The sequence below is a fragment of the Chamaea fasciata genome, unplaced genomic scaffold, assembly GCF_029207755.1.
Source record: "Chamaea fasciata isolate MVZ Bird 193981 ecotype frontalis unplaced genomic scaffold, bChaFas1.0.hap1 SCAF_30, whole genome shotgun sequence".
Classification (NCBI taxonomy): domain Eukaryota; kingdom Metazoa; phylum Chordata; class Aves; order Passeriformes; family Sylviidae; genus Chamaea; species Chamaea fasciata.
The window spans coordinates 2,179,597-2,199,130 of record NW_027094115.1 but is presented as its reverse complement, the minus strand read 5'-3'; the positions used below and the strand labels follow the sequence as shown (position 1 = coordinate 2,199,130).

The window sequence follows — 19,534 nt, the reverse complement described above, 5'->3', positions numbered from 1 at the left end:
TACAGGTGAGTGTACACAGGTGTAGGTACAGGTGGGCATAGGCACAGATTAGTACGGGTGGGTGTACATGTGCATGCAGGTGTAGGTGCAGATGAGTACAGGCATATACATGTATGCACAGGTGTAGGCACAGGTGAATACATGTACAGGCACAAGTACAGATGAGTTCAGGTGTGCCTGGTTTGGTGCCGGGCCGTGCACATGCATTTCAGGGTGCACAGGTGCCTGTGGGTGCAGACAGGTGCATGTCCAGGTGTGGGGGTACAGCCCGCGGGGTACCAGTGAGTGTGCAGGGGGGTGTGAGGCCGAGGGGCTGGACCTGTGCTGGAAACCCCCCAGGTGAGCTGCCCCAGCCGCGCTTTCATCACAAAGCCCAACAGCCCCCTAAAGCTCCACGAAGCCAATTTGCATTAATTGGGTTTTTACACCAACTCCCACACACCCCGCCTGCTCCACCCCGGGGAAGGCGCTCACCTCAGAGGAGACACGCGGGGACAACCGTGGAACAAAGCCCTCATGGTCAAACGTGCTGCTGAATCCAAACCGCACAACCGGCCAGAGCCACTCCTTGTTCTGCTCAGAGAGGGACTTCAGCAGCCCAGCACCAGCAGGGAGAAAAAGCCCGTAAATAAATCCCCATTTGCCAGAACCTCCTCCCAAGGTACATCCTCAGAGCCCACCTCCACTGGGGGAAGTTGGATTTAGTTTAAGCTGTTACAATCAACACAATAATTGTGCTATTTATCATGGTATAGGGTGTTCAGACAGCAGAAAATGTAAATAATTAAAAATTTATTTGGTGAAATGCTTCCTCCTGCCCTTTCTTTACTGCTGAAATAACGGGGGCTCAACTGGGCACCCGAGGACCTCACTGGGCCACTCAAGTCTTCACTGTTTAACTCTCCTGTGATGAATTGGGTGCTCATGCATCAAATAATCGGCCACTTGTGCACGAAAGGGAAATCCTGCATTTATTAATTGGAATTTGCCTGTACAGAAAGGCAGGAGAGGCTGAGCTGTGCCTGGGGGAGCTGGGGGGACTAGCCCCGAGCAGGGGGAGGTACAAGCAGAGAAGGGACAAGGGGTGACACCGAAAGCCCGGACAGTTTGTGTCCCTCTGCAAGGACCCACCGCCCCTGGCACGGGGCACTGGCAGCTCCCAGCACAGGGGTCCCCACCACCACACCAGCTCCACTGCAGAGCCAAAGCCTTCTCCAAGCTGCCCCGTCCTCTGAAGATCCATCAGCCACATCTTCCTCCGAGCGCTCTTCCTCGTTGGCTTCAGACACGACATCATCATCATCATCCCACTGGGGAGAGGAGAGGCCGGGCTGCAGCAGGGGAGGCCCGGACCCCGGGCAGGGGGTGAAGCCCCCCGGCTGCAGACCCCACCCCACCCCAGGAGTGGGAACACTGCCACTGTCCCCTCCCCGGGTGCAGAGCAGGAGCTGGCACAGCCCAGCGTGGGCAGCCTGGCACTGCCAGCCGGCGCCGATCCCGCTCCCGAGCAGCCCCCCGGCTCGGTGACACTCACGGGTGACGCGCTGCCCGCTGAGATAGACCGGCCCAGGTCCACACTGGAGCACGAAGGTGACGGGAGGGACGAGCTCCAGACCTCTGAGGCTGACCTGCAAAGAGCCGGAGCTCAGAGACCCCCAGACCCCCTGTCACCCCCGGGCAGAGGCTGCGCTTACCATGGTGAGCAGGGAGCTCCTCAGGGCCGCGATGGGCACCGGCTGCTGCTCCCCGGAGGTGTTTTTGGAATCCACAGCCACCACGTGCAGCTCGTCCCCGGTGTCGGCGCCCAGGCAGATCTGCGGGCCCGAGCACAGAGCCCATGCAGGGATCTGCCAGGAGAGCTCCGGCAGGGCCCGGGCAGGGCTCGGAACTCACCGTTCTCAGCAGCACCAGGTGCTCCAAGAAGTCATCGTCCTCCTCCAGCACGCAGCTCCGGGCGCCTGTGCCCAGCTGGCAGCCTGGGGGGCACGGCAGGGTCTGAGCACGTACAGGCTGCCCCCTCCCAAAAGCAAAAGGAGCTCCCCCCACCCAAACCCAGAAGGGAGCTTTTCTACTCCGTGGAAAAGAGGGAGTCACACCCAGGCCGGCTGCTGCAGAGCAGAGCCACCGTCCCCCAGCCCATCCCGGGGCTCCCGGCTCCTACCCCACAGCGCGACCACGGACCGGCCCTCGGACAGCGACCGGGAGAGCTCAAAGGAGCTGCCCATCCTCCAGAGCAAATCCAACACCCGAGACAACAGCAACCACGGGGCAAGGAGCTCCTCCCTCACACCCACTGCTAATAAAGGCCAGGGGGATCCCGGGGAGGTGCAGGTTGGGAATTCAGTGCAGGTGTGGGGGGTGGAGGTGGCACCAAAGCACCCACCAGCCCCTCACACCCCCCAGCAGCACCTACAGTCCACCTGAGCACACTTCAGCTTGGTTAGAGACGAGGCCACCAGCCCTGTCAGAGAGATCACTGGTCCCTGGGACCCCCGTTCTCTGGGACCCCTGAGCCAGCCCACCCCACCCTCCCCTGAAGAGAAGTCACCCAGGGCTCCTGTGGCCGAACAAGCAGCTCCTGGGCTGGGCTGGGCTGTACCCCTGAGTGCAGGATGAGCCCGTGGGAGACACACGGGGCCTGTTGTGCTCGGGGTCAGCTGCCAGGATCGGGGATGAGCCCCCAGGTACCGCTAGACCCGGGCCTGAGGCTCTGGGAGCACTCCTGAGCTGCATTTCTGCTCTTTATTTAGTGATTTCATCATTGCAGGGTGTTAAGAGCAAAACACCAAGGAACGATCCCAGCAGGGGAGACCCTGCAGTACCCCAGGTCCGGTTCCTGTGCAGCAGCTGGGATTTCCCTGGCACCAGGAGGTGGCACTGGGCACCTCTGACAGTTCGGCCAGCCCTCCTGGGATGTGGGAACATGGGGCAGGGCTTGGGGGTAGCACCATGCCTGGCTTTTCCCGGCTAGCCGCAGCCCCAGGAGGGGGGATGAACCCCCCCAAACCTCAGGCAGCCACCCAGGAGCAGCACATGGAGCAGCACCCTCTGCTCGGGACAGATTTGGAGGCACAGCAGAGATCCAGAGGTTTATTTCACACGGCAGGGGTGACACAAATCAGGACAAAAACTGTTCAGTCACTGAATGCAGTGGCACCAACTTGTGCCCAAAGGTGCTGTGTGGCAGAGCAGTGTGAGCACTCTGCACACGTGTGAGATGAGGATCCACCTCCCGTCCCCAGGTGGCACAGGCACGGACATCTGTCCCAAACGAGAGGGAGAAACTGCCAAGAGATCTGACAAGATCCAAATTCCCTGGATTTGGAAGCTCTCCGTGCTCAGAGCTCCCTTCATTCCCCTGAGTTTTTCCTTTGCTGAAGGCATCACTGCAGCCCCTGGAATTGCACTCAGCCCTGGAATGCAGCAGCTGGGGCAGGGATGGAAATCCTGGGAAGGGCTTGAGCCTGCAGGAGGCTCTTCTCTCCTTCTCAACAGATTGTCCAGAACTGGCCAAGCCTGGGAGGACAGGATCCTTTGTCCTTCAAGAAAGCAGAGCTGGCAGTCTCCACATCCCACTGCCAGCCATGCCAGGAGCACCCCAGACGGGACTTTGTCCCCTGCCCACACATTCCTGAGGCTGTGCTGCCCCTTGGCGAGCAGCTCCAGAGCTTTTCCCCAGCTCCAGGTCTCCAGCACCAACGGCACGAAGGAGCTGGTGCTGCCCCCAAACCACCAGCGCTCCCAGGGGAGATCCTCCTCCTCCTCCTCCTCCTCCTCCTCCTCTTCGCGTCGCCGCGCGCACTGCAGGGTGCTGCCACCACCGCCACCCCTGGCGCCGCTTCTCCAACCCCGGCCCTGCAAGAAGAGGGTGGGAGGTGACACAGCGTCACCCCCCAGGCTCAGCTGGGGACAGGGACCCACAGCCACCCCCCCGCAGGCACAGGAGCGATCCAGGAGCCCCGTGCACGAGGTGCGCAGCTCCGGCGAGGCAGCAGCGCAGGGAGGGTTAAAGCTCCGGGGGCAGTGGGGAGTGCCGGCAGCTGTGGCCGGGCTGACACCGGACTCACGTGCCCGAGGCCGGGCAGCAGCCCGGGGCTGGCCGCGGCCTCCGGTCCCCGGGGAGGGCGGCGGCCAAGGCGGGCAGAGGAGAGGCCGGGGGGATGATGGCCCGGCCGGGGAAACGCTCTCCTCCCAGCTCCCGGCTGCTCCAGTCAGTCGGACGGACCCGCGGGCGTCTGTCCGCCAGCAAACCTGGAATGGGAGAGCGCAGGGGGTGAGAGCCCAGCCCGTCCCGCCACCCACCGCCCCGTGTCCCCGAATCCTTCCCAGAGAACACCTCCGCCACCTCTATCTGCACACCCCTGCTGCCCGCGTCTGGCAGGAAACCTCTCCTGCCCTCAGGCGTCAGTAGGGAAACACGGCTAAAATCCACAGCAACCAGAATAACTCCAATTTTGTCATACCAGTGAAAAAAACCTCAGTATGGAAAAACCGCACCCTGCAATTTGGAGGTGTAAATCCGTGTCAGGGTGCGGGCAGGGCAGAGCCACAGCCTGGGCATCCCCGCCACCCCTGCCAGCCCCCGCCAGCCCTGCCAGCCCCCGCCAGCCCTGCCAGCCCCCGCCAGCCCTGCCAGCCCCCCCAGCCCAGCCAGCCCCTGCTCTGTGCGGGCTGCCGCCTCCGGGAGCGCGTTTCCCGCCCAGGGACGGAGCGGGATGAAATTAATTCCCTTCCCAGATTTACACCGCTGGAGGGCAAAGCAACCCGCAGAGCCCAGAGCGGCCACGGCAGCCGCAGTGCCTCGCTGCGGAGGGGTCCCCGCGTTTCCCCTTTTTAGCAGCAGAAAGTGGGATCGGGAGGAGAAGGGGGGAATCCCAGGCTTTGGGACATTTCTGCTCAGCTGGTTTGCTTCCCTGTTCACCACCCGTGTTTCCTTTACCCAGGAACAGCAGACCAGGTCCTGGTGGGCTGGAGTGGGACTGCTTGGGACCCCAATTCTGCAGTCCAGTGGAGGGGCCAGAGTTTTAGGGGAACATCAGGGAACAGGGCGGTGGTGCCCAGTCCCACATCCCAGAGCCTCTCCCGTGTCCCCGGGGTCTGCCAGCCCCCCTAGCTCTGCTCTGCACTGTCAGACCAGTCCCACCCCAAAGCGGACCCCCCGAGAGCAAATGCCTACAGGTACCTACTCATCCAGCTGTGAGCACAGCGCGGTCTGCGCGCCCTGCAGCCGGGACTCGCCCAGGGGCCGCTGCCGGTGGCCACTGCCCTGGGGCAGAGGAGTCTCCTGTGTTCTGCTGCCGCCGCCCCGAGCCTCGCCGTCCTCCCCGGGGCGCCCGGGGGCCGCCTTGCTGTCCTCTGCAGGGCCCCCCCGAGGGCTGAAGGCGCAGGGGCAGCGCCGCAGGTCCTGTGAGACGGCGTGGAGCCGGCGGTCGGCGCGGCGGGGGCAGCACAGCAGCTTGCGGAAGGCGCTCCTGAAGTCGGGGCTGCGGCAGTAGATGATGGGGTTGAAGGCTGAGTTGACGTAGCCCAGCCAGTTGAGGAAGAGAAAGAGCTGGTCCGGCACCAGCGACCGGCAGAAGACTTTGATGATGTTGGCCACGAAGAAGGGCAGCCAGCAGAGCGTGAAGATGCCCATGATGATGCCCAGGGTTTTGAGAGCCTTGTGCTCCTTGATGGCCAGCAGCCGCGAGGGCCGCCTGCGCCGGCTGCCGTGGGTCGCGGGGCTGGGGGGCTCCTGCAGGAACCTCACCTTGTCCTTGCCGATGAGCTGCACGTGCCGCGTGGCCACGGCGAAGACCCGCACGTAGACGAAGATCATGACGAGCAGGGGCACGTAGAAGGAGATGGTGGAGGAGATGATGGCGTAGGTCACGTTGGTGACAAAGTCACAGCAGCGCGGGTCGTCGTAGCAGCGCGCCGCCCGCTCGTCCGCCCCGTCCCGCCACCAGTGGTTCATGATGGGCAGGAAGGAGATGAAGGCAGAGATGGCCCAGACCAGGCACACCACGGCCCGGGCCCGGCCCTTGGTCACCAGCGCCTCGTACTGCAGCGGGGACGTGATGGCGAGGTAGCGATCCACGGCGATGGCGCACAGCGTCTCGATGCTGGCCGTGACGCACAGCACGTCCAGCGAGGTCCACAGCTCGCACGCCGTCGTGCCGTAGGGCCAGTGGCCGCTCAGCAGGATGGTGGCCCCGGGCGGCACCACCAGCAGGCCCATGATGAGGTCGGCGCACGCCAGGGAGGTGATGAAGACGTTGGTCATGGTCTGCAGGCGCGGCGTCTTGGCGATGGCCGCGATCACCAGCAAGTTCCCGGCCACGGTGACCAGGACGGTGAGGCTGATGGCGGTCCCCAGCACCCACTGGCGGCCCAGGCTGCCCGCCCCGCTGCAGTTGCCGGAGCCCCCCCAGGCGCTGCCGTTGCCCGCGGGGAGCGGGCTCATCTCGGCCGGGCTGGGGGCACCGGCCCCGCGCCCCGCCGTGCGCTCCCCGCCGCGCTCCCGGCGCAGCCCTCGGGGCGGACCGGCGGGGCCGGGTCCCCTCCGCGCCAGGGGAGGAGCCTTTAAAGGCGCGGGGCGGCCCCGGGCTGCCCGCTCCGGAGGGCGAGGGAAGGGGAGCGGGCGGCGTCGCCTCCTCCTCCCCCCCGGACGCGCTGCCCCGGCCCTCCCCGCTCCCCCCGGCATCCCCGCCGGACGCCTCAGCCCCTCGCCGTGCCCTCCCGCCCTTCTCCGTGCTCCCCATCCCCTCCCTGTGCCCTCCAGCCCCTCTCTGAGTCCCCCGTCCCACACATCTGTCGCTGTTCCCCACGCACCCTGCCGTGCACACCCCCCCTGTGTGCTCCTTCTCTGCGAGCCCTCAGCCCCCGTGCTGCCCTCACCGTGCGCCTCCCCACAGCCCGTCTCCGGGCACCCCTCGCTGTGCCCAGGCTCTCCCTGGGCAGGACACACTGTCCCTGGTGGGGACAGTGACACCCCTGTTGTCCCCCTGCCCCGACAGCAGCACAGGGTCGGCAAGGGGACAGCCCACTTCCAAAGATGACACCCAGGGCCGCAGTCGCCATTTCACTTCCATATTTGTTCCCTGAACCTCTTTCCCAGTGGATGGAGGAGATCTTTCTTGCCCCTCTTTCTGAATTCTGGGTGGGTGCTGGTGTTTGGGGACCCTCACCCACACTTCCTGCCCCACACTTGGCACTGGAGAACCACCAAAACTCTGGGAGGCTCCACAGCCTCACCACTGTTCCCAGGGCCCCGGGCAGACTCCAGAGGGGATCATCTTTCCCTATCAGTTATTTATACAAATACTGGAACTTCTAAGACAGACAGTCTCCAAATGTGGCAGTTTGAAGTTTCAGCCAAATGGGGGGATGTTGACAAAGACGGAAAAAATATGTGTAAAAATGATCTGGTTGGCATTTCTTCCCATTCATGAGCTACGAAAGCACAGTACTGGTTTTACGAGCTTGATCTTTACAAGGCTGTTTTGGATTTTCAAAGCCCTCGGCCAAGGGCTTGATCTGATCTCACTCAGCTCCCAGCCCCGGCGTTTGCTGTTGGGACGGAGTGGGGGGTTGCTGCTCACAGGGCAGATTGTGCTGGCCCCAGGACGGCCCAAGGCACAGACACAGCGTGTGCAGGGAGCCTGTGGTGTGCCCAGTGTGGCAGCACACCCGGCTCCGCCGGCACACGGGGCTGGATCTGTGTCTGAAAGGAAAGCCAGAGCATCCTGGATGCCCCTGGGTACTGAGGGATGATGCTCGGCTGTGTGGAGTCACCACAGGCTGACATGGGGCAGGACACCCAGCTCTGCACTGTCCAGGGGCTGCTGGCTTCCCTCCCCTGGCAGCCCCAGCTGGGCCGTGTGCTGCTCCCAGACACCCAGGGGGCTGCCAGACTCATCCTCGGGGATTTTACAGCCTGTTTTCCTGCTGACAGACCCTCGTGGCATTCTCTGGCCTCCCTCACCCTCCTGCTCCTCGTGCATTCCAGCCACGGACAGACACACTGCCCACAGCAGGACAGACAGCCAGGGGCTCCCGAGGGGCCGAGCAGGAATCCAGCCCCCATGCCCACGGCTTCTCTCTGGAGCTCAGAACAGTGGCAGTCCCTGACAGGAGGGCTGGACGCCCTGCCCCGCTCCCAGGGGTCACACAGGACTGGGGAGAGGAAGGGAGGGTCCCAGGCCTCTCATCACCGCCGGGGAAGTAACGTGGCTCCGTATCTTTGTCCCAGTTTTACAGCTGGAAAAGCTGAAGCACAGAGGAGCTGGGTCTCACCCAGCCCTCAGCCCCATCCCTGCTGCTCCAGAGCCTTGACCCACGCCCCCACAGGGATGGAGACTGTCCAGCCTGGGGCTGTCACCAGTGGAAGCATCCTCTTCCCTTTCCCATCCCTGCCACGGCCAGGACCGCTGGCCTGGCTCTACCTGCACGGCCACTGGCTGTGGGGAGGCAGAGCCAGCCCTGGCAAAATGCCACAGGAGGCCAACGGGTCAAGTGTTGTTTAGAAAACTCTGGGAAAATATGTTTATGGCATGGATCGGGGCAGCTCCTTTGGCTGTTGCTGCAGAATAAACAATGGGTATTTAAAAATACTTCTTTACACATGGAGAATGGGAATCAATGAGGGGAGATCCCTGCTTGGGAAGAGCTGGGATGCAGACATCTCCTTGCTGGGCGGCACATGGAGTTCCTGGTGCCCACGGATGTGTTTGGAGAGAGGAAACAGATGCCTGAGCTGATCCCAGACACATCTGAGGGCACACGGGCTCTGCTTGGTCACAGAGAGTGAGGGGTGAGAGCTCAAGTAGCAGCTATGGATAAAACAAAAGCTTTTTATAGCTGAGAGCTCGCTCCCTCCCTGGCATGTGGCCGCATTCTCGCGGGTACAGGACACGAGATAAACCCATCACACGGTGGAGTCACTGTGCTGTCACTGCCCGTGGCCATAGCAGCACTGGGGACACCAGCGTCCCCCTCTCCCCTCTGCTTCAGCATCCTCGGCTTCCCATCGCAGCAGAGGGTCCAAATCCAGCCCCAGTGCTGCAGGTGATGGCACCTGCCATGCTCAGGGGATTCACCTGTCCATCCTGAGGACACCTGGGGACAGCACAGGACGTGGGTGAGGACCATGCGATGCTCTTCCCTCTGCCTAGAAGGAGAAGCCCAAGGGGAACCACTTTACCCCAAATTCCGTCCCCAGGGCGGGAGCCCTGGGCTCGCTGGGGTGGGCACAGGGCCAAGGCTGGGCTTTGGGAACGGGTCCTGCCCTGGCTGTGTGTCCACTGAAGTGACAAACTCTCCTGGACTTTCAGAATAGTTTCCATATCAGATCCACAAATCTTGCTTTGAAGTTGTTTGGGATTCTCTGTCATCACATTTCCTCGTCAGCGCATAAACAGGCTGTGATGGAGCTTTAACCCCTGGGTACTGCCTGTCCCAGGAAGCCTGCAGGAAGCTCCACATAAACCCAGGTCTCCATACAAACCCCCCTCTCCCTGCCGAGGCGGGCACGGCTCTGGGAGCTGCAGCACAGTCAGCCAGGCTTGGGCAGGAGGAGAAAAATCTGAATACTAAATCAGAATACTAAAAAATAATAAAATGTGCTGTTTCACTGACTGCCATACAAGCTGCTGGTTTTAGCCTGCGGCTTTCCCAAGGCCCAGGCAGGGTCTGTGCGGTGCATCTGGGGTGGTTCACACCCTGTTGCGTGTCCAGGGGCTCCCCTGAGCTGGCTGCCGCCCCAGCACAGCTCCCCCATCTCCCAGGGGATGGATAATCCCTGTGCCACCCCAGCGCGGCCAGCCCAGAGCGGGGTGAGCCCCGGGTGCTGCTCCGGGCTCCCACATCCCAAACACTCACATCCTGTTTTCCGAGGGAAGCTCCTGGGAGCTCCTGCCCCGATGGTGATGAAGAGGCAGCACGGGCAGCCAGGGGTGGGAGCCGGCCTGGGCGGGGCTGGGGTCACCCCGCTCCCGTTTGTGGCCCGTTCCCACAGCAAAGGGACACGGCTGGGGGAAGGAAGGAGCCGCGGGGCCCTTCAGGGGCCGGGCTGGGCCGGTGGGATCCCTCTCCTCGCCTGGGGCACCCCGGGGTGAACTGATGGGGCTGAGGGTGTGGGGAGCCCGCAGTGGAGAATGCAGCTGGCGGCCGCTGGCATTGCCTCCGGGGACAGGAGATGGAGGCAGGGGTCCGGCCCTGCCCGGAGCAGCCACAGCCCCCGCTCAGGGCTGCAGCTCTTCCCGAGGCAGCACGGGGAGAATGAGGGAAAGGGGCACCGAGATCCTGAAACCCAGCCAGTGACAAAGGCTGCACTAAGGCAGCCCAGGTCCTGCTCCTGCCCCCCAGATCCCTGCGCAATTATGTTTTCGAATTAAAAAACAAATCATTGTAGAGCTGTTTTATTTCCTGTGTTGCTGAGAGGAAAGCCTGCGACAGCAGCAGCGGCAGGGCACCGCCTGCAGCGCTTATTCCCAATTTCTGACAGTTTTATCAAACCTTGCAGGTTTCATTTCTGACTGGTCCCATCTCCCTCCAGCTGTAAGTACCCAGAGAAGAGAGACTCCTCATGCTGCCATCAGGACCGCTAAGGTTTTACAGATGTTTTCCTTTCCCGTGGTTTCTGGTTTTCCTTCAGCTGTTGCTAAAGCAAGCTGGGGTGGGGGAAGGAGGGGGAAGTTTGCAATAACATGGGTCCAGATTTCACAAAAAGTGTGGGAAGTGTCGAGAAAAAAAAACACCAACAACAGAAATAACCTCAGGGAGAGCTGAGCTTTCAGGCAGGGCTCTCCGAGGGAGAGAGGAGCATCCTGGCCGTGGGATTCCCAGCTCTGCCCCAAAGCAGGGTAGGTGGAAGAGGGTCCAGCCCCGCTTTGGGGGAGCCGGCAAGGATGAGGGAGCCGGTGCCAGGAGCCCCACGTGGAGCCACCTGCCAGCCCAGCCACCCACGGGACACCGGCCAAGCTGCCACCGGCTGCCTCGCCTGCCCCTCCTCTGCCCCCTGCACGCCTGGGCACTCCCTGCCCAAGCTTCTGGCTGTGCCCCCACTGCCCAGCGGTGCCATCCCTGCTCCCCAGCCCCCAGGACTCCTCCCGGGGGTGACACCGGCCTGTGTTTGCTTCCAGCCCAATGTCTGCAGGGAGGAAAACCAACAGCAACGAGGAGGAGGAGGAAGAGGAGGAGGAGGAGTGAGGCAAACACTCCCCCTCTGGCTCTGGCCATGGGTACCACGGTGAATCCCATGCCACAGAGGCTGTTCCAAGAGCAGAACCCAAAATCCACACCCCAGGGTTGCGTTTTGGGGGACTGAGCACCCCCAGCGGTGCCAGGGGCGTCCCAGTCAGGGTTTCCTGGCGAGGGCTGGGGCCGGCGGAGATGCCCTTCCCAAAGGCAGGATGGGTTTGTTTATGGGGCATCTTTTATCTGCACGAACAGCCCTTGGGCGGGCAGCGGGGATGTGGCTTTGTCCGGGTCCGTCCTTATCGCCAGCCGCGATCGCAGGGGAATGTAAACACAGATGGATGGGTGGAAATGCCGCGGCACAGCGACATCCTCACTGCGATGGGGTCCATCAGCATCCCGCCCTTCTCGGGGCTGCAGTGGGGTCCCCAGGCCCCCGTGGGCGGGGTGGGGTGCAGGGAGGGCTGGGGATGAGCCTTCCCGCGCGGGAGCCACACAGACGGCAGGTGATGGACGAGGCAAGATGAAAGCTGCCAGCCCGCCAGGCAGGAGTTTATCCTTCCCTCGGATTATTCGCTTCCTGTCTCAGCAAACCTTCCTGTAATCACAGTCCAGCCGGGGTTGGTGTCAGTGGGGCAGGGATGGCAGGGCCGGGCAGGAGCTGCCCCTGCTGCTGCCCCCCGGGCTGCTCTCACACCAGGGACAGGGGCATTTCACGACTTAGAAAACACATTCGCTTCCCCAGGACCTGCCAGCGGGGTGAGTCCTTCCCCAAAAGCCACCCCGGCTCAGCTCCCAGTGATTCAAACCAGGTCAGAAGCAAAGACGGCGCTGGTGGAAAGACGGACACCTCGGAGAGGCACTTCTGCTCCCGATTTAGAAGGCAATAATGCGATAACTTCGTATCACATGAGGATGACGAAGGGCTTTCCAGCCCCGGGAGCTGCCCATGGAATGGGCAGATAAAATGCCCTGGAGAGGAACATGCTGTAATCGGAGGGTGCTGGTAGCATGGGCGGGAGAACACCCAACGCCTCTTCCCCGCCTGCAGGCAGCTCCCGGGCAGCGGGAGCTCCTGTCCAGGGGCAGGAGAGTCCCTGTCGCTGCCCCTGTGTGCTGCCGGGAGCACCGAACTCCAGCAGGCACCGGGATGGTGACACCGTGGTAGGGCTGGCCCTGCTGTGCCCCAGCCAGGATGTGCCCTTAAACCCTGACCTTCCCCCAGTCCTTGACCCCAGAACGGTCCATTCGGCAGCAGGAGGAGGAGGAGGAAATGGCATTGGCCGCCTCTCTGGGTTGGGGGTCACTGCTGATGTCATTCCCTGACGGAAATGTTATTTTCCTGCCCCAGTGCCCACTAATCGATTCAGCAGCTGGCGCAGGGTGAGGGCTGCCTGCCTGGCACCACAGCCTGCCGGGGCTCCTGGGGGTTCCTGGGGGTCCCACAGCCTGCCTGGGGTCCCCCGGGACCTTGGGGGCAGAAACACCCCTGTCCATACCCCAGCCTGGCGGGACACCACTGCCCTGGACACCGAAATGCTGGCCCGCAGAAAAAGCTCAGCGGTGCCCTGGGGACCCCCAGCACGCCCGGGCGGCCCCGCAGGAGTGGGGCTGGCCCTGGCCCGGGGCTCGGAGCCGTGCTCGGCTGCCGAGCTCCATCTCTTGGAGCCGGGGCGATGGTCTGGGCAGGCCGGGGCTCTGTCCCAGCGCCGCCGGCACCACAAGAGCAGCCCCAAGCCCCGGCCGGGGACAGTCGGTGCCGCAGCCCCGGTGACCCCGCGGCGCTGCAGCACGGGCGGAGCGCTGCCGGAACGCTGCCGGCATCTGCTGGCGGCTGTGCCGGAGCGCAGCCCGGCTCCCGGCACCGCGGCCGTCAGCAGATGTCAGCACCGGGCCGTGCCCGCTGCGGGCCCGCAGAGCCCTGCGCCCACGGCCGGGGGAGCAGGCAAGGGATGAAGGGATTTTTCTAGAGGGTACTCGTGAGCAGGGTGGTCCCAAGGATGCTCGGAGGGGCTTCATGCCCGGGTCTCATCCCTGGGTTCCCCAGCCTCCCCCTGCCCAGCCCAGGGGTCCCGCCCAGCCGGCTCTGCGCCCCTCCCGCCGCACTTCGGCTTCTCTTTAAATCTTTCCTTTAATAAAGCATTAAGACAAACCCTATTTTCCCACAGCTCCAGGCCCGGGCAGCCCAACCCGAGCATCCCCGGGGACTCGGCGTGGGGGGCGCCAGAGCCGTGTGTGGCCCCCCGGCTCCTCCCGCGTTTGTTGGCGGCCCCTCGGGGCAGGCAGCGCCATTTGGGACGGGGCAGACATCTGTCCCCGCAGCGCTCCCGGGGGCACCCCCCGGACCGCCCAGGGCGGCCACCCCGCCTGGGCAGGGGAGGGCACGAAGGGGCAGCGCTGCCGACACCCCCGAGGGCTCCGTGCGGCCCCCGCGTGGGGAAGGGCGACCCCAAAATCGGGGGGCATAGGCAGGGGGTGCCTCGGGGGTAAAAGGAGAGAAAAAGCGGAGAAAAAGGGGAGACAAGGGGGAGACAAGGGGGAGAAAATGGGGAGAAAAAGGGGAGACCCCTCGGGGGTCCCGCCCAGACCCCGCCCATTTAGCGCTAAGCCCCGCCCGGCTAAACCCCGCCCCCGCACGGCCAACCGTTATTAGCATAACCCAGCCCCTCCCGTTAAACCCCGCCCACGGCCCGTGTGAGCCCCGCCCACCACCCGCCTCGCCCACCCAGGCCCCGCCCCTGCCCGTTCCCGCGGCGGAAGGGGCGTGGCCCGCGCCGGAAGCGGCGGCGGCGGCAGCGCCGGTCCTGCTCCCGGTCCCGGTCCCGGTCCCGGTCCCGGTCCCGGTCCCGTCATGTCGGGCCGCTGCTGCCAGGGGCAGACGCCCAGTCGCGACATCCCGGGGCCCGGCAAGTGCCTCGCCCTGCCCGACGGGGCCCCGCTGCCGCCCGGCGACTACAGCACCACGCCGGGGGGCACCGTGTTCGGGACCACGCCGGGCGGTGAGCGCCGGGCCGGGCGGGGCGGGAGCGGGGAGGTCTCACCGGCGGGAGGGAGGGAGGGCTCGGCTTGAGCCAGGGTTATCGGGGACGGGGAGCGCTGCCCTCCTGTCCCGGGGGAGCGCCGGGAGCCCCCGCCTTGTCCCCGGTCTGGCGGAGGTTCGCGGCAGCGCCTGCCCCGGTGTCCGTGCCGGGACACGGCAGCGCCTCGGGAGCCTCGCGGGGAGCAGCCTCGGCCTCCCCGTGGTTACTGATTAATTCTAATCTCTAATATTTGCTGTTTTCTCCGGCAGTCAGCGATCCCTGCGGCCTTTTTCTTTATTTCTAATCCCAAATTCTGGAGGCACGGTGCTCTGCTGCTGCAAACACACCACGGGCTTGTTCCCTCTCTGTCTGCTGCGAGGTCCTGGGCAGCCTCAGAGCTGCCAGGAGAGGAACCTGCAGGGATTTGAGTAATAAACTGGTTGTGTTCGGGGTTCCCCATCAGGGAGGTTTTGTGTCCCCCTGGGGCGTTCATTTGCGGCAGTTCGGCCCCGAGAGGAGCGGCCGCAGCTCCAGGCTCAGGGTCAGCGTGGGGAATCCTCCGCTGCCCCCGGGCCGGGGCTTGGCGTGGGTTTTTTTCCCCAAAACTTGTAGCATTTCCCCCGGTGGAGATCCCGGCATCCCCGCCCGGACGGGTGTGGGCGGCGGGACTGGCGGAGCCGAAAGAACGAACGGCGGGAGGGGACGGAGGGTTTGTTGTTCCCTGGGATCCACCGCGGGACTCCGCGGGTTGAAATTCGGGCAGAAGGGGAAGTGGCAGCGCTGACTCACCGGCGCTGGGGCGAGCGGCGGAGCTGAGGGCTGGGCTCGTCGTGGCCGCGTGTTCCCTCCCCGAGGGCGGCTCAGGGCTCCGGCAGCTCCCGCAGGAGCCGTGTCGGGGTGTGGGAGACTCCCCGGGCCGGGAGTGACGGGAATGAGCAGCAGAAATGAGCAATTAGCGGCCGCCACTAATGAGCCCTGCGGGGCTGTCAGCGCTTTGTGCCCGGGGAGTTCCTGAGGTGCGGGGCGGGCGGAGCCGCGGTGTGCCCGCCTGTGCCACCTGCCCGGGGGCACCGAGTGTGGGGACACCGAGTGTGGGGACACCGAGTGTGGGGACACCGAGTGGGGACACCGTGTGTGTGTGGGGGGGGACACCGAGTGGGATCCCCGCGGTGCTGAGGGCAGGGAGACCCAGGGCTGCCGGAGGACGGACACACGGGGCTGTGTCTGCCCCGTGGGGCTGGCAGGGAGCAGAGCATCCCGTGGGGTGAGGCTTTTCCTGCTCAATACACCCTGACAGCGCCGGGGAGCCGCTGGGGACTTGGCTCTGGGTGTGACTGGGAACCTGTTTGTGACAGCCCGGGCTGGCTGTCCTGCCCCAGCTGTGTGTCCTGCCCTGGCCAGGTGTCCTGCCCCAGCTGGGTGTCCTGCCCTGGCCAGGTGTCCTGCCCCAGCTGGGTGTCCTGCCCTGGCCAGGTGTCCTGCCCAGCTGGGTGTCCTGCCCTGGCCAGGTGTCCTGCCAGAGCTGGGTGTCCTGCCCTGGCCAGGTGTCCTGCCCCAGCTGTCCACAGGCCCTTGCCTTTCGGGAGCTCTGGGCCGGAGGCTGTTGGGGAACGTGGAAGCTCCGTGCTCCCCGGGCTGGTACATGGCTGCAGTTCCAGGAATCCCTGTCCTTGTCCTCCTCCACACGCTTCCCAGGAATTTAACACTCCTCTCGCGGCTGACTGTTGGGTTGGATCCTCCTCCCAAAACAACTCAAGTTCAGAATAATCAGTGAAAAGTTTTTCAGTGTTTGGAGACCCCCTTGGCAGAACTTCTCTGGAACACGACACCCGGCCACGCTGGTTTATGCATTTATTTTGTATTTCTAGTGTTCAGACCAAAGGGGGTTGATTGTTCCAGGACAGATGGTGGCAGGAGCTGTTTGCCCACAGGTGTTTACTTTAGTTAACACTTTTGGGGAGGGCACAAGGACAAGTCCCTCTCCCTCTGGCTGGAACAGGCGCAGAGCAGGACACGCCTGACCCAGAGGGGTGTGCAGCCTCCTCTTGGGAGCCAAACACTGTTCTCCAGCACTTGCTGGGTTAAGGCTGTGGGCTGTTTGGAGGGATCCCTTTTCTGCCTGTGGTTTTTGAGCTTTTTCCATGAAATTCCTCTATAGGGAACAGGGTGTTCAGCAATGTTCCTAGAAGTCCATGCCCGGAGGCTCAGTGTGGTAGGCTGGAGCTGGGTGGTTCCTGGTTAACCCTTGGAGCATTAACCATCCGTGTAAGCCTTGAGCAAGGTGTGTGTAAGTGCTGCTGTGCCAAGGGAGGTGTCCAGGCAGGAATTCCCTCTGGGAATCAGAGGGACATGGCCTGTGTCCACCTGCAGCTTTCAGCCCCGCTTCTGGTCACGAGTGGAAACTAAATTCAGTTTTCTGTCAGCTTTGTGGGCTGGTGTGACCTTCAGCGAGGCGGAAGGGGCTGGATCTGCTGCTTCCAGCCCTGGCTGGGGTTTGGGGCCCTGTGCTGCCCCGTTTGGGTACCTGGTGTCTCACCTTGAGTGGCAGGTGCAGTGTCAGTGTAGCTGGAGCTCTGGTAGGGTAACCCAGCCTGGGCAGGGAAGTGCTGCACACAGTTATCGCCTCAGTATCCAGTCCCTGAGCGGTTTGGGTTGCAAGGGACCCTAAAGACCACCGAGTTCCCTGCCCTGGGCAGGGCGGGCTGACCACATTGCTGTCCCCCCCCAGGTACCAGGATTATTTATGACCGCAAGTTCCTGATGGAATGCCGCAATTCTCCGGTGGCCAAAACTCCCCCCTCCCACCTTCCCGACATTCCAGGCGTCACCAGCCCCAGCGTGGAGGAGCTGAAGCTTGAAAACCACCATGTCCAGAGCTGTGAGGAGAAAGTGAGCGCGGGTAAGTGCAGGCAGCAAAGCCCGGTGAGGTGCACTGGTGGTTCCTAGAAATTCCAGAGCTGGAATGGAGCCAGGAGATTCCCAGGAGCTGTGGTCAGTTCTCCAGTAACTTCTTGGAAAGTCAGAGCGGGCTCAGTGTCACAGGGTAACGAGGTTCTGGCAGTGGTTTGATCCTGCTGGGGGCCCCAGCGATGTGACTTTCGCAGTTATTAGGTGTAATTTGATATAATTCCCATCAATTCAGCATTTGGGAAGCTGCTGTTGGGTCAGGAGCCCTGTGGAGTGCAGAGGGGCAGCTGCTGCTGCCTCTCCCTGAGCTGGGCCATGCTGCAGCTGCTTGGAGTTTCGAGTTACAATTCAGAGCAGGATTTACTTGGATTTTTAATATCAGCCTGAGTTGTAAATTCCTGCTGCCTGTTTCTGACCCCATTTTGTGACAGGGACACTTCACTGAGGCCCTGCTGCAGCAGCACGAGCCAGTGTTGCCCTTGAAGAATTGTTTTTAAAGTTATTTGAGGTTATTTCTTGAAGCAACCTGAACCTACCAAGTGCAAGTGTTTATCTCCTCTCTAAAAATAAAGATCTGAAGGCTGTTGTTGTGTGCTGGCCCCAAGTAAAACCTTTCCAGAGTCAGGATTGCCTCATGCCTGACCCACTGCTGTGAGCTGAAATGGCTCACGGGACTCCCTGCAGCCTGAAATGTGGGCTGGGTGCTGGCTTGGGACTGTCCCAGAGAATCCCTGTGCTCAGGAGCAGCTCCTGGCTGCCCTCATGGTTCCTGTGGGAGCAGCCCCTGGGATAACGAGTGTGAAATGTTCCTGGCTGGGCTCCTACCAGTGATTGTCCTCAGCGTGGTTCTTTACATTCCTTCTTACAAGGAGATCCAGGGGTAAGAATGAATTATTTAAAGGGCGTTTTCTCTGCCTCTGCTCTGGTATGTCTGAGGAACATCAGCACTGACACCTTTACCAGATGATTTTCACACCAACCCTGATGCCTGAATGCAGATTTTAAGCCCAAACTACCCCAGCTGCCAGCCACTCCTTCACTAAAATCCTTGGTATTTGCTGTGGAACTCTGAGGACTCACCTGTGGTTTTGTCCCTCCCAGCAGGTGAGGAAGAGCAGTTTGACATGGACATCTAACACACCTGCCCGGAGAGTGCTGGTCCAGTGAAGCACCAGGACTTGTCTTGAGGATTCCCACCAGCCAGGCTTACAGCAGCCATGCCTTGAGTGCCTTCCTGCTCCTGGGAAAGGCAGATTCCCTCAGGGGAGCACAGCGTGTCCTGTTCCAGGGGCCGGGTCTCGGAATGCTGGGGAGACGCTCTCCCCCTTGGTTTCTGTTCCAGTTTTATGCTTTTGTTAATCATTTTAATACTGTAACAGTTACAGAAATGCAATATAAGGGAGAAATAAAAATCACGTGGAGTCTCCTGGCGTGGAGATGAATGCAATAAACGTGGCTTCTGTCCCTTACTCCAGCAGGAAACTGCCGACCTGAGGTGTTAAAATGGTGCCCCTGGGGCTCGGCCAAGCACCCCTGGTCCCACCTGGTCTGCCAAATCTGCTCCCAGAAGAGTGACAAAAACCATCCCCTGGGTGCTTCCAGAAGGCTCTGGCACAAGTTGTGTTCTCCTGCCTGCCTACCAAGGGCCAGGCTCAGGCTGCAGGCGGGAATATTTGGGATCAGTTCAGCTGGAGGCGTTTGGAGGGTTCCTGACTGTGCTGCCTTCTGCCCTGCCAGGGAGAGGAAGGAGCCTCCAGCTTCACCACTGCAGTTCTTTCTTTCTGGCATGTTCTTGCCTGGGTTTGTGATCCGTGGTGAAATTTCTGTGCTGCTTTACCCTTACTTCTCTTTTTCATTGTGTCGTGGGCAGGGAGAAGAGCTTTGGGGAAGAGGGCTTCGCTGGGAGGTTAGAAACAAAGTCTGCCTGGATTTGAGATGGGAATTTTCATCAGAGAAAGTTAATTTTGCTGTGAGAAGGTTCAGATTGGGTCCCTAGAGCAAATATCTTCATTTTTAGCCTCAGTGAGGTTTGATAAATGTGGTCTGGACAGTCTGTAAGGCATTGCTGTGTTCCTGCTGGGGCTGGAGGCACCTCAAGGGAGGAGAATCCGTGTGGGGCACAGCCTGAACTTCAGACTTCCCAAACCACAAGAAGTGTCTGTGCAAATCAGGTTTGGTAGAAAGCATTTAAACATCTGCTAATGAAGCTCAGCGGTGACATTATGATATGCAAACCCTCAATAATGAATAACAGAACAAAGCAATTGCTGCAGATAAACCTGCATTTCTGGAAGATAGGATTTAAGGGTTTCTCTGAAACCTTAATGGGAACAAATCCAAATTTATTGCCCTCAGGTGGGACTTTATCAGTCTCAGTTGCACCAGTTAGGTTCTGAGGATGGTTTAGAGAGGAGCTGCTGCAGCTGGGA

At 62.0% G+C, this 19,534-nt stretch overlaps 3 protein-coding genes across 7 annotated transcripts; 1 reads left to right on the top strand and 2 right to left on the bottom strand.

Moving 5' to 3' along the window:
* Positions 1-775: 775 nt before the first annotated feature.
* On the bottom strand, positions 776-2,474 carry LOC136302641 (nucleoplasmin-like). 2 transcript variants are annotated; one of them, XM_066206105.1, is made up of 5 exons: positions 2,162-2,466; positions 1,894-1,976; positions 1,695-1,814; positions 1,535-1,628; positions 1,219-1,310 (listed from the first exon to the last, which is right to left on the bottom strand). In XM_066206105.1, the coding sequence occupies exons 1-5, from the start codon at positions 2,223-2,225 to the stop codon at positions 1,303-1,305; spliced, it is 369 nt and encodes a 122-aa protein (XP_066062202.1). In that variant the 5' UTR covers positions 2,226-2,466; the 3' UTR covers positions 1,219-1,302. The 2 variants fall into 2 exon arrangements, with proteins under 2 accessions (XP_066062201.1, XP_066062202.1); XM_066206104.1 differs by lacking the exon at positions 1,535-1,628 and having other exon boundaries at positions 776-1,310; positions 2,162-2,474.
* A 602-nt stretch (positions 2,475-3,076) lies between these two features.
* Positions 3,077-6,525, bottom strand: ADRB3 (adrenoceptor beta 3). 3 transcript variants are annotated; one of them, XR_010724099.1, is made up of 3 exons: positions 5,187-6,525; positions 4,068-4,251; positions 3,077-3,855 (listed from the first exon to the last, which is right to left on the bottom strand). XR_010724099.1 is itself a non-coding variant. In XM_066206103.1 (2 exons), the coding sequence occupies exon 1, from the start codon at positions 6,443-6,445 to the stop codon at positions 5,183-5,185; it is 1,263 nt and encodes a 420-aa protein (XP_066062200.1). In that variant the 5' UTR covers positions 6,446-6,525; the 3' UTR covers positions 3,077-4,251. The 3 variants fall into 3 exon arrangements, 2 of the variants coding, with proteins under 2 accessions (XP_066062200.1, XP_066062199.1); XM_066206103.1 differs by having other exon boundaries at positions 3,077-4,251; positions 5,183-6,525; XM_066206102.1 differs by having other exon boundaries at positions 3,077-4,251.
* A 7,394-nt stretch (positions 6,526-13,919) lies between these two features.
* EIF4EBP1 (eukaryotic translation initiation factor 4E binding protein 1) lies at positions 13,920-18,572 on the top strand. Of its 2 annotated transcripts, none has more exons than XM_066206356.1 (3): positions 13,920-14,177; positions 16,927-17,097; positions 18,207-18,572. In XM_066206356.1, exons 1-3 carry the CDS (start codon positions 14,030-14,032, stop codon positions 18,239-18,241), a joined length of 354 nt encoding a protein of 117 aa, XP_066062453.1. In that variant the 5' UTR covers positions 13,920-14,029; the 3' UTR covers positions 18,242-18,572. The 2 variants fall into 2 exon arrangements, with proteins under 2 accessions (XP_066062453.1, XP_066062454.1); XM_066206357.1 differs by having other exon boundaries at positions 13,922-14,177; positions 18,210-18,570.
* Positions 18,573-19,534: the final 962 nt, after the last annotated feature.

Bases quoted from the DNA above. Each gene is read 5' to 3' on its own strand.
- LOC136302641 (XM_066206104.1), bottom strand. From the start codon at position 2,225: ATGGGCAGCTCCTTTGAGCTCTCCCGGTCGCTGTCCGAGGGCCGGTCC. The intron at 1,977-2,161 runs GTAGGAGCCGGG...CGTGCCCCCCAG, and splicing joins GTCCGTGGTCGCGCTGTGGG to GCTGCCAGCTGGGCACAGGC. The intron at 1,311-1,694 runs GTAAGCGCAGCC...TCCTCTCCCCAG, and splicing joins GGAGCTCCCTGCTCACCATG to TGGGATGATGATGATGATGT.
- ADRB3 (XM_066206102.1), bottom strand. From the start codon at position 6,445: ATGAGCCCGCTCCCCGCGGGCAACGGCAGCGCCTGGGGGGGCTCCGGC. The intron at 4,252-5,186 runs GTAGGTACCTGT...CTCCCATTCCAG, and splicing joins CTGTGCTCACAGCTGGATGA to GTTTGCTGGCGGACAGACGC.
- EIF4EBP1 (XM_066206356.1), top strand. From the start codon at position 14,030: ATGTCGGGCCGCTGCTGCCAGGGGCAGACGCCCAGTCGCGACATCCCG. The intron at 14,178-16,926 runs GTGAGCGCCGGG...GTCCCCCCCCAG, and splicing joins GTTCGGGACCACGCCGGGCG to GTACCAGGATTATTTATGAC. The intron at 17,098-18,206 runs GTAAGTGCAGGC...TGTCCCTCCCAG, and splicing joins TGAGGAGAAAGTGAGCGCGG to CAGGTGAGGAAGAGCAGTTT.